Source organism: Taeniopygia guttata, chromosome 37 (genome assembly GCF_048771995.1).
Source record: "Taeniopygia guttata chromosome 37, bTaeGut7.mat, whole genome shotgun sequence".
In the NCBI taxonomy this organism is placed as follows: domain Eukaryota; kingdom Metazoa; phylum Chordata; class Aves; order Passeriformes; family Estrildidae; genus Taeniopygia; species Taeniopygia guttata.
Genome location: NC_133062.1, coordinates 1,854,088 through 1,867,190, shown reverse-complemented (window position 1 = coordinate 1,867,190; position 13,103 = coordinate 1,854,088). Strand labels below are relative to the sequence as shown.

The window sequence follows — 13,103 nt, the reverse complement described above, 5'->3', positions numbered from 1 at the left end:
CAAAATCCCCAAATCCCGAATATTTTCCTGGGTTTCAGTAAAAAAAAAATCCCCAAACCCCGAGGGATTTTTTGGGTTCCCCGGTGGTGCTGTTGGATTTTTGGGGAGAAAAGCGGACACTCCTCCATCCAACGCCGTTTTCCTGCATTTCGGGGCGCCCTTTATGCCGCAGAAGTCGAAAACACGGAAAGGCCGCGCCGCAGCCGAGCGCCTCTGTGGATTTGCGGGTTTTTTGGGTGGAAAAGCGGAATTTTGGGGGTCACACTCAGCGTGGGCACGGTGGGAGATCAGCGAGCGGGTGGCAACGCTCCAGACCCGCGTGGGCACCGGTGACCGCGGAGCTCCGCGCCCAACCGGCCACGGCGGCGCGGTGCGGGCGGCCGGAGCGGAACTCGCGGGTCAACCGCGCCGAGAAGGGGACGCGGATCTCCCGCCGGAGCCCGCGGAGAACCGCGGAGCACTCGGAGCGCGCCGGCACCTCCAGCCGCACGCGGTGGCTCCGCGACACGAACTCGGTGAGGCTGGCAGCGCCCGCCCAGGGCACGGAGGTGACATTGCCCGGGTGCCACCCGCCCCGCTCGGGCAGCAGCAGTGGCGCAGCGCGGAGCACCCCGCGGGCGGCCGCCAGCGCCGGCAGCTCGGCGCTCCAGCCGTGCTCCACCTCGCTGAGCTCCTCCAAGGTGACGGATCTATCGGCCACCTCGCATCCATCGTTCCTCACCAGCACCGCGGTCAGCTCCGCCGGCTCCGCGCTCTCCCTCACCGCGCTGCCGTTGTAGGAAACGTCGTCGATGGCGACACCAACCGCGCCCTGCCGCACCACCAGCACCTGGTACCACTTGTACCAAACCTCCTCCCCATCCACGGCCACGAAAAGCGCCTCCTGCTCCTTGGAGGCTTTGCCCAGCCCGTCCGGGCTGCGGCCCACGAAGAGGTCGGTGAGCGGACAGGCCTCCACGGCGCCCTCGGGGGCGCTGCCGAAGGACGTGTCCACCCAGTCGAGCGCCTCGAAGCCGCCGGGGTTGAGCAGGAGGTGGAAGTCGGAGCCGCGGAGCTCCTGCTCGGCCCAGGCGAAGGAGCAGAAGGAGCCGCGGGCGGGGTCGAAGGCGCCCAACTCGCAGCCGCGGGTGGAACAGACGAACTCGGTCCGGCCCGTGCGGGGGTTGGGGCTGGACACGGCCTCGGCCGGGATGCGGCCCCGGAACGGCGCCCAGAGCAGCCAGGAGAGACCGGCCGCGGAGCGAGGGCGGCGGGGAGCGGGCTGGGAGCGAGCTGGAATGGAGTGGGAGGGACTGGGATGGACTGGGAGGGACTGGAACGGAGTGGGAGGGACTGGGATGGACTGGGATGGACTGGGAGGGGATTGGGATGGACTGGGATGGACTGGGATGGACTGGGAGGGGATTGGGATAGACTGGGATGTATTAGGAGGGACTGGGAGGGGATTGGGAGGGACTGGGATGGGATTGGGAGGGACTGGGATAGATTGGGATGGACTGGGATGTGATTGGGAAGGGATTGGGAGGGATTGGGATGGACTGGGATGGGCTGGAATGGAGTGGGATGGAGTGGGAGGGACTGGGATGGACTGGGAGGGGATTGGGATGGACTGGAATGGACTGGGAGGGGATTGGGATGGACTGGGAGGGGATTGGGAGGGACTGGGATGGACTGGGAGGGGATTGGGATGGACTGGGATAAATTGGGAGGGACTGGGATGGACTGGGATGGATTGGGAGGGATTGGGATGGACTGGGAGGGGATTGGGATGGACTGGGATGGGATTGGGAGGGACTGGGATGGACTGGGAGGGGATTGGGATGGACTGGGATGGGATTGGGATGGACTGGGATGGACTGGGAGGGGATTGGGAGGGACTGGGATGGACTGAGAGGGGATTGGGATGGACTGGGATGGGGTTGGGATGGACTGGGATGGACTGGGAGGGGATTGGGATGGACTGGGATGGGATTGGGATGGACTGGGATGGGATTGGGATGGACTGGGAGGGGATTGGGAGGGATGGGATGGGATTGGGATGGATTGGGATGGACTGGGATGGGATTGGATGGACTGGGATGGGATTGGATGGACTGGGATGGATTGGGAGGGGATTGGGAGGGGATTAGGATGGACTGGGAGGGGATTGGGAGGGACTGGGATGGGATTGGGAGGGACTGGGATGGATTGGGATGGACTGGGATGGACTGGGAGGGGATTGGGATGGACTGGGATGGACTGGGAGGGGATTGGGATGGACTGGGATGGATTGGGAGGGACTGGGATGGACTGGGAGGGACTGGGATGGACTGGGATGGACTGGGAGGGGATTGGGATGGATTGGGAGGGACTGGGATGGACTGGGATGGACTGGGAGGGGACTGGGATGGACTGGGATGGACTGGGAGGGGACTGGGATGGACTGGGATGGACTGGGATGGACTGGGATGGGATTGGGAGGGACTGGGATGGACTGGGATGGACTGGGAGGGGATTGGGATGGACTGGGATGGATTGGGAGGGACTGGGATGGACTGGGATGGATTGGGAGGGACTGGGATGGACTGGGATGGACTGGGAGGGGACTGGGAGGGGATTGGGATGGACTGGGATGGATTGGGATGGACTGGGCCATACTGGGATGGACTGGCCCGTACTGGGATGGACTGGCCCATACTGGCCCATACTGGGATGGACTGGCCCATACTGGCCCATACTGGGATGGGCTCCAGGCCGGGACTCACCCGGGAGCTCCTCGCGGTTCCTTCCAGGAATTCCCAAAATTCCCGAAATCCCCGAAGGCCCCGGAGCCCCAAAAACCCCCGAGATCGCCGCACTGAGCAGCAGCAGCAGCGCCAGGCCCTGGGGAGCGGGGCCGTCAGCGACCCTAAAACTGATCCCAAATCTGATCCCAAACCTGACCCCAAACCTGACCCCAAATCCTGACCCCAAATCCCGACCCCAAATCCCGACCCCAAATCCCGACCCCAAATCCTGACCCCGAAACCTGACCCCAAATCTCGACCCAAATCCTGACCCCAAATCCTCACCCCGAAACCTGACCCCAAACCTGACCCCAAATCCTGACCCCAAATCTGATCCCAAATCCCGACCCCGAAACCTGACCCCAAAACCTGACCCTGAAACCTGACCCCAAATCCTGACCCCGAAACCCGACCCCAAATCCTGACCCCAAACCTGATCCCAAACCTGACCCCAAATCCTGACCCCAAAACCCAACCCCAAACCCAACCCCAAACCCAAGCCCAAATCCCGACCCCGAAACCTGACCCCGAAAACCAACCCCAAATCCTGACCCCAAATCCCGACCCTGAAACCTGATCCCAAATCCTGACCCCAAATCCTGACCCCAAATCCTGACCCCAAATCCTGACCCCAAAACCCAACCCCAAACCCAACCCCAAACCCAAGCCCAAATCCCAACCCCGAAACCTGACCCCAAATCCCAACCCCAAACCCAACCAAAATCCCAATCCCAAACACGACCCCAAATCCCAACCCCAAAAGCTGATCCAAAACCCAATCACAAACCTGAGCCCAAAATCCGACCCCAGAACCCAACCCCAAAATCCAACCCCAAAATCCCAACCCCAAACCCAACCCAAAACCCCGACCCCAAATCCCGATCCCAAATCCTGACCCCGAAACCCAACCCCAAACCCAAATCCCGATCCCAAACACAACCCCAAACCTGACCCCAAAAGCTGACCCCAAATCCCGACCCCAAATCCTGACCCCAAAACCCAACCCCAAAATCCCGACACCAAATCCCAATCCCAATCATGAGCCCAAACCCCGACCCCAAACCCAAATCCCGACCCCAAACATGAGCCCAAACCCAAACCCCGACCCCAAACACAACCCCAAACCTGACCCCAAAAGCTGACCCAAAACCCAACCCCAAATCCTGACCCCAAAACCCAACCCCAAAATCCAACCCCAAATCCCAACCCACAAAACCCAACCCCAGAACCTGACCCCAAATCCCGACCCCAAAATCCCGACCCCAAAAGCTGACCCAAAACCCCAACCCCAAATCCTGATCCCAAACGTGACCCCAAAACCCAAATCCCAACCCCAAACATGACCCCAAACCCCGACCCCAAAACCAAATCCTGATCCCAAACACAACCCCAAACCTGACCCCAAAAGCTGACCCAAATCCCGAACCCAAATCTTGAACCCGAAACCTGACCCCAAATCCTGACCCCAAACCCGACCCCAAAAGCCAACCCCAAATCCTGACCCAAAACCCGACCCCAAATCCCGACCCCAAATCCTGACCCCAAATCCTGACCCCAAATCCCGACCCCAAATCCTGACCCCAAAACCTGATCCTAAATCCTGACCCCAAACCCAACCCCAAACCCAACCCCAAACATGACCCCAAACCCAAACCCTGACCCCAAACCCAAACCCCGATCCCAAACACAACCCCAAACCTGACCCCAAAAGCTGACCCAAAACCCAACCCCAAAATCCCGACGCCAAACCCAACCCAAAACCCAACCCCAAATCCTGACCCCAAATCCCGATCCCAAACATGAGCCCAAACCCAAACCCCGACCCCAAACACAACCCCAAACCTGACCCCAAAATCCCGACCCAAAACCCAACCCCAAATCCTGACCCCAAATCCCAATCCCAAACACGACCCCAAATCCAACCCCAAAAGCCGATCCAAAACCCAATCACAAACCTGAGCCCAAAATCCGACCCCAGAACCCAACCCCAAAAATCCAACCCCAAATCCAACCCCAAATCCCAACCTACAAAACCCAACCCCAGAACCTGACCCCAAATCCCGACCCCAAAATCCCGACCCCAAATCCAACCCCAAAATCCCGACCCCAAATCCCGATCCCAAACATGACCCCAAACCCCGACCCCAAACCCAAATCCCGATCCCAAACACAACCCCAAACCCGACCCCAAACCCAAACCCCAATCCCAAACATGAGCCCAAACCCCAAACCCAAATCCTGACCCCAAAACCCAACCCCAAACTTGACCCCAAACCTGACCCCAAATCCTGACCCCAAATCCCGACCCCAAATCCGATCCCAAACATGACCCCAAACCCAAATCCCAACCCCAAACATGAGTCCAAACCCCAACTCCAAACCCAAATCCTGATCCCAAACATGAGCCCAAACCCCGACCCCAAAACCAAATCCTGATCCCAAACAAACCCCAAACCTGACCCCAAAAGCTGACCCAAAACCCAACCCCAAATCCTGACCCCAAAACCCAACCCCAAAATCCCAACCCCAAACCCAACCCAAAACCCCGACCCCAAATCCGATCCCAAACATGACCCCAAACCCAAATCCCAACCCCGAACATGAGTCCAAACCCCAACCCCAAACCCAAATCCTGATCCCAAACATGACCCCAAACCCCAAACCCAAATCCTGACCCCAAAACCCAACCCCAAAATCCCAACCCCAAATCCCGATCCCAAACATGAATCCAAACCCAAACCCCAACCCCAAACCCAAAACCCAACCCCAAATCCTGACCCCAAAACCCAACCCCAAAATCCCGACCCCAAATCCCGATCCCAAACATGAGCCCAAACCCAAACCCTGACCCCAAACCCAAATCCTGATCCCAAACACAACCCCAAACCTGACCCCAAACCCAAATCCCGATCCCAATCATGAGCCCAAACCCAAACCCCGACCCCAAACATGACCCCAAACCTGACCCCAAAAGCTGACCCAAAACCCAACCCAAATCCTGACCCCAAAACCCAACCCCAAAATCCCGATCCCAAACCCAACCCAAAACCCCAACCCCAAATCCTGACCCCAAATCCTGACCCCAAAACCCGACCCTAAATCCTGACCCCGAACCCGACCCCAAATCCTGACCCTGAAACCCGACCCCAAAACCCAACCCCAAATCCTGATCCCAAACACGACCCCAAACCCAAATCCCAACCCCAAACATGAGTCCAAACCCTGACCCCAAACCTAAATCCTGATCCCAAACACAACCCCAAAATCCCAACCCCAAACCCAACCCAAAACCCCGACCCCAATTCCGATCCCAAACATGACCCCAAACCCAAATCCCAATCCCAAACATGACCCCAAACCCCGACCCTAAACATGACCCCAAACCTGACCCCAAAAGCTGACCCAAAACCCAACCCCAAATCCTGACCCCAAATCCCAACCCCAAAATCCCAACCCAAAATCCCGACCCCAAATCCCATCCCCAAATCCCAACCCCAAAACCCAACCCAAAACCCAACCCAAATCCTGACCCCAAAACCCAACCCCAAATCCCGACCCCAAAATCCCGATCCCAAATCCTGATCCCAAACATGACCCCAAACCCAAACCCTGACCCCAAACATGACCCCAAACCCCAACCCCAAATCCTGACCCCAAACCTGACCCAAAATCCGACCCCAAAACCCGACCCCAAAATCCGACCCGAAAACCCGACCCCAACCCCTGACCCCAAATCCTGATCCCAAACATGACCCCAAACCCAAATCCCAACCCCAAACATGAGTCCAAACCCCAACCCCAAACCCAAATCCCGATCCCAAAAACAACCCCAAACCTGACCCCAAATCCTGACCCCAAACATGACCCCAAACTCCAAACCCAAATCCTGACCCCAAAACCAGACCCCAAATCCTGACCCCAAATCCTGACCCCAAATCCCGACCCACAAAACCCAACCCCAGAATCTGACCCCAAAACCCAACCCCAAATCCTGACCCCAAATCCTGACCCCAAATCCCGACCCCAAACCCGACCCCAAATCCCCCCTGGGGCTGAGGCCCCGCCCCAATCCTGCCCTGAGCTCACGGAATTTTTGTTTAAAATAGTAAAAATAAAATTAAAATTAAAATTTTAAATTAAAAATTTTAAATTAAAAATTTTAAAATTAAAAATTTTAAATTAAAAAATTTAAATTAAAAAAAATTAAAAGTTAAAGAATTAAAAAATAAGAATGAAAAAATTAAAAATAAAACGTTAAAAAATATTTTAAAATTAAAGAATTTTAAAATGTTTAAAAATTTAAAATTAATAAGTAAAAATTTAAAATTAATAAGGAAAAATTTAAAATGTCAAAATTTGAAAATAAAAAATTAAATAATTAGAACATTTTTTTAAAAATTTAAAATTAAAGATTAAAAACTAAAAATTAAACCCGAAAAATTTTAAATTTAAAATATTAAAAAATTAAAGAATTAAAATATTAAAAATTTAAACAATCAAAATTTAAATATACAATTAAAACATTACAATATTTTTCAAATTTTAAATTAAGAATTTAAAAATGAAAATAAAAATTAAAAATTAAAATATTAGTAATTAAAGATTGAAAATTTAAAAATAGAAAATTATATTAAAAATTAAAACATTAAAAATTTTTTAAATTAAAATTAAATTAGTTAAAAATATAAAAAATTAAAAGTAAAAATAAAAATAAAAAATAGAATGTTAAAAGTTAAAGAATTAAATATTTGAAATTTTAAAAAATATTAAACAATTAAAAATTAAACCATTTCTAAAATTCCAAATTCAAAACCTCAAAACCAACAATCACTAATGAAACATGTAAAAATTTAAAATTAATGATAACAATTAAAAAATGTAAAAAATTAAAAATAAAAAAAAATTAAAAATTTAAAATTAAAAATAAAAAAATTAAAATTTAAAAATTAATTTAAAAAATGAAACATTTAAAAATAAAAAAAATTAAAAATAAATTAAAAAAATTAAATTAAAAAAATAAAAATTAGAAATTTAAAAATTAAAAAATGAAAAATTAAATTAAAAATAAAAATTAGAAATTAAAAAATCAAAAAATTAAAAAAGTTTTTAAAAAATAAAAAATTTTTAAAATAAAATATTTAAAAAATAAAACATGTCACAAAATTCGAAATAAAATCCGCAATTTCGGATCTCTGCCGAAAATCCCTTTTTATTCCTTTTTACCCGCGGCGGCTCCATCGCTCCCAACGGGCTGCGAAAAATCCCAAAAATTCCATTTTGGGATCCCCAAATTCCCATTTTGGGCTCCCCAAATTCCCATTTTGGGGTCCCCAAATTCCCATTTTGGGATCCCCAAATTCCCATTTGGGGCTCCCCAAATTCCCATTTCGGGGCTCCCAAAATTCCCATTTTTGGGGTTCCCCAAATTCCCATTTTGGGTTCCCCAAATTCCCATTTTGGTCCCCAAATTCCCATTTCGGGGCTCCCCAAATTCCCATTTTGGGGTTCCCCAAATTCCCATTTTGGGGCTCCCCAAATTCACATTTCGGGGCTCCCCAAAATCCCATTTGGGGCTCCCCAAATTCACATTTTGGGCTCCCCAAATTCCCATTTTGGGGCTCCCAAAATTCCCATTTCGGGGCTCCCAAATTCCCATTTTGGGGCTCCCCAAATTCCCATTTTGGGGTTCCCAAACTCCAAATTTGGGATCCCCTCTCCCCAAATTCACATTTTTGGGTCCCTCCTTCCAATTTTGGGTTTTTCCCTCCCCAAATCCCCATTTTTGGGTTCCCTTCTCCCAAAATCCTCGTTTTTTGTTCCTCCCTTCACATTTTGGGGTTCCCCACCCAAATTCACAATTTTGGGGCTCTCTGGCTCCAAATTTTGGGCTCCAACAACCCAAAATTCCAAATTTTGGGGCTCCTCCCAACCCACCTCCAATTTTGGGTTTCCCACCCCAAAAAATCTGAATTTTGGGGCATTCCCAGATAAAAAATTTTGGGGTTTTCCCTCCCCAAATTCCCATTTTGGGGTTCCCAAGCTCCAAATTTTGGGGTCTCCTCTCCCCAAATTCACATTTTTGGGTCCCTCCTTCCAATTTTGGGGTTGTCCCTCCCCAAATCCCCATTTTTGGGTTCCCTTCTCCCAAAATCCCCATTTTTTGTTCCTCCCTTTTTCAAATTTTGGGGTTCCCCCTCCCCAAATTCCCATTTTGGGACTCTCTGGCTCCAAATTTTGGGCTTCCCCCACCCCCAGTTCCAATTTTGGGCTTCCCCCCCCAAAAATTGGAATTTTAGGGCGTTCCCAGATCCAAATTTTGGGTTTCCCCTCCCCAAATTCAGATTTTTTTGGTCTTTTTGGGGTCATTTTTCCCAAAATCCCCATTTTTGTTCCTCCCTCCCTTCACATTTTGGGGTTTCCCCTCCCCAAATTCACAATTTTGGGGCTCTCTGGCTCCAAATTTTGGGCTCCAACAACCCAAAATTCCAAATTTCGGGGCTCCCCCCAACCCACCTCCAATTTTGGGTTTCCCACCCCAATAAATCTGAATTTTGGGGCATTCCCAGATAAAAATTTTGGGGTTTTCCCTCCCCAAATTCCCATTTTGGGATTTCCGCGCTCTGAATTTTGGTCCCTTCTCCCCAAATTCACATTTTTGGGGTTCCCCCTTCCAATTTTGGGGTTTTCCCTCCCCAAATCCCCATTTTTGTGTTCCCTTTTGCCCAAAATTCCATTTTTTTGTTCCTCCCTTTTTCAAATTTTGGGGTTCCCCCTCCCCAAATTCACATTTTGGGACTCTCTGCCTCCAAATTTTGGGGTTTCCCAACCCGAAATTCCAAATTTTGAGTCTCCCACCCCAATAAATCTGAATTTCGGGGCATTCCCAGATCAAAATTTTGGGGTTTTCCCTCCCCAAATTCCCATTTTGGGATTCCCGTACTCCGAATTTTGGGTCCCTTCTCCAAAAATTCAGATTTTTGGGGTTCCCCTTCCAATTTTGGGGTTTTCCTTCCCAAAACCCATTTTGGGGCTCCCCAAATTCCGAATTTTGGGGTCCCCCCTCACCTGTGCTCCGTTCCCAGGAAAAATCTCTTTTTTTGGGGTTTCTCAGCCGATTTTGGTGTTTTTTGAGTGATTTGAGCCCCAAAAACCTCCCAGGAAAAACGTCAGAAATGCAAAAATGCCCCAAAAGCAGAAATGGGATTTTCTGTGGGATGTTTTTCTGCTTTTTGAGGATTTTTCACTTCACTTTTCCGAGTTTTTTTTTAAATTTTGAGACTCGAAAAGGTCAAAAAACCGCAAATGGCGCCAAGAAATCAGCGATTTTTGGGGGGAAATTCAGGAATTTCTGCTTTTCCCAGGGTCGGGTTTGAGAAAATCTTTTTGGTTTTTAAGGGTGACCTCCAAAAATGAGCCAGAACAGCCCAAAAATCACGAGAGACCCTAAAATGTCCCACAAAATCCCACAAAAAAACCCAAAATCCTACAAAATGAACCCAAAAACCCACCAAAAAAACCCCAAACCCCATAAATTGAATCCAGAACCCACAAAATTAACCCAAACACCATAAAATGAACCCAAAACCCACAAAATGAACCCAAACCCCACAAAATGAACCCAAATCCTACAAAATTAACCCAAAACCCACAAAAAACCCAAAACCCCACAAAAAACCCCAAAACCCCACAAAAAACCCAAAACCCCACAAAAAACCCAAAACCCCATAAATTGAATGCAAAACCCCACAAAATGAACCAAACCCCACAAAATGAACCCAAAACCCACCAAAAAAAACCCCAAAACCCCACAAAAAACCCAAAACCCCACAAAAAACCCAAAACCCCATAAACTGAATGCAAAACTCCACAAAATTAACCAAACCCCATAAAATGAACCCAAAACCCACCAAAAAAACCCAAACCCCACAAAAAAAAACCCAAAACCCCACAAAAAACCCAAAATCCCATAAATTGAATGCAAAACCCCACAAAATGCACCAAAACCCACAAAATGAACCCAAAATCCACAAAAAAAAAACCCCAAAACCCACCAAAAAAACCAAAACCCCACAAAAAAACCCAAAACCCCATAAATTGAATGCAAAACCCCACAAAATTAACCCAAAACCCACCAAGAAAACTGAAAACCCGCCAAAAAACCCAAACCCCACAAAAACCCCAAAACTCACAAATTGAATCCAAAAACCCCCCAAAGCCCCACAAAATGGACCCAAAATCCTTCAAAACGAACCAAAACCCCATGAAATGATCCCAAACCTCCCAAAATGAACCCAAATCCCACAAAAAGCCCCAAACCCCACAAAAATCAACCCAAACCCCACAAAATGACCCCAAAATCGCCCCAGAGACCCCAAAAATCAGCCCCGGGGATTCAGAGAATCCCAAATTTTGGGGTTTTCCCGCTCAAAAATTCCAGTTTTAGGGTTTGCCCACCCCAGACCCAAAATCGATCCCAAAAATCCCCAAAATCCCCAAAAATCCCCCAAATCCCCCAAAATCCCCCAAAATCCCCAAAATCCCCCATTCCCACCCCCCCCCCCCAGTGCTCCCAGTGCCAAACTGGGACGGAGCCGCCGCAGGTCCAGAGAAACTTTATTGGGGGACCCCAAAAACGGGGAAAAAACCCAAAAATGGAGAAAGACCCGAAAAAGGAGGAAATTACCCCAAAAAAAGGGGGGAAGGACCCCAAAAAAAGGGAATTTGCCCCAAAGTAGTGTCCCAAAAAAAGGGGAAAGAGCCCAAAAAAGGGGGAGAGACCCCGGGGGGTCCAAAAGCTCCAAAAAAGGGAAATCCCAAAGAAAAGGAGAAAATCCTAAATAAAGAGGGAAATCCCAAAAAAAGGGGGAAAATCGCAAAAAGGGGGGAAATTTTAAATAAAGGGGGAAAATCCCAAATAAAGAGTGAAAAACCCCAAAAAAAAGAGTGAAAATCTTCCAAGAAAGGTGAAAATCCCCCCCCAAAAGGGGGGAAATCCTAAATAAAAAGTGAAAATCCCAAAAATTGGGGAAATCCCAAAAAGGGGGGAAATCCTAAATAAAGAGTGAAAATCCAAAAAAAAAAAAAAAATAGGGGAAATCCCAAAAAAAGGGAGGAAATCCTAAATAAAGGGGGAAAATCCCAAAGAAAAGGGGGAAATCTGCCCCAGATGGCCAAAAATCGCCCAAAAATCCGAAATAAGGAGGAAAATCCCAAATAAGGAGTGAAAGTCCCAAAGAAAAAAAAGGGAGAAAATCCCAAATAAAAGGGGAGAAATCCCCAAAAAATCCCAAAAAAGGGGGAAAATCCCATTTGGGGGGGTCAGAATCCCAAAAGCACTCCAGAAAATCAGAATAAAGGGGGAAAATGCCCCTTCCAGGAACGTGAAAAATCCCAAAAAAATCCTAAAAATATTCAAAAAAAATCCCCAAAAAGTCCCACAAAAATCCCACAAAAATCCCAAAAAAATCCCAAAAATTGGGGGAAACCCCAAATAAAGGGGCTCAGATTTTGGGGGGGTTGCAGGAGTGGGGCAGGGACTGGAACATCCCCCCAAAAATCAGAATAAAGGGGAAAAATCCCCCCTCCAGGATGGTGAAAAATCCCAAAAAATCAGGAAAAAATCCCAAAAAATCAGAAAAAAATCCCGAAAAATCAGAAGAAAATCCTACAACCTGGGGGGATCCCAAATGAAGCGGGTCAGACTTTGTGGGGTGCAGGAGTGGAGCAGGAGCAGAAAATTCCCCCAAAAATCGGAATAAAGGGGCAAAATCCCCCCTTTGGGATGGCGAAAAATCCCAAAAAAATCAGAAAAAAATCCCTAAAAATCCAAAAAAATCCCAAAAATTGGAGGAAATCCCAAATAAAGGGGCTCAGATTTTGGGGGTTCACAGGGTGATGGAGCGGAGCAAGGACCTCCCCAAAAATCGGAATAAAGGGGCAAAATCCCCCCTTTGGGATGGCGAAAAATCCCAAAAAAGTCCAAAAAAAATCCTGAAAAATCAGAAAAAAAATACTGAAAACTGGGAGAAATCCCAAGTGAAGCGGGTCAGAGTTTTTGGGGTGCAGGAGTGGGGCAGGAGCAGAAAATCCCCCCCAAAAATCGGAATAAAGGGGCAAAATCCCCCGTTTGGGATGGCGAAAAATCCCGAAAAAATCCGAAAAAAATCCCGAAAAATCAGAAAAAAATCCTACAAACTGGGGAAATCCCAAGTGAAGAGGGTCAGAGTTTGTGGGGTGCCAGGAGTGGAGCAGAGACCAGAAAATCCCCCCAAAAATCAGAATAAAGGGGCAAAATCCCCCCTTTGGGATGGCGAAAAATCCCAAAAAAATCAGAAAAAA

At 48.7% G+C, this 13,103-nt stretch overlaps 1 protein-coding gene across 1 annotated transcript; it reads right to left on the bottom strand.

Moving 5' to 3' along the window:
• Nucleotides 1–214: 214 nt before the first annotated feature.
• On the bottom strand, nucleotides 215–9,994 carry LOC115491526 (natterin-4-like). The gene is made up of 4 exons (XM_072921607.1): nucleotides 9,831–9,994; nucleotides 7,989–8,016; nucleotides 2,745–2,862; nucleotides 215–1,272 (listed from the first exon to the last, which is right to left on the bottom strand). The coding sequence occupies exons 2-4, from the start codon at nucleotides 8,001–8,003 to the stop codon at nucleotides 266–268; spliced, it is 1,140 nt and encodes a 379-aa protein (XP_072777708.1). The 5' UTR covers nucleotides 8,004–8,016; nucleotides 9,831–9,994; the 3' UTR covers nucleotides 215–265.
• Nucleotides 9,995–13,103: the final 3,109 nt, after the last annotated feature.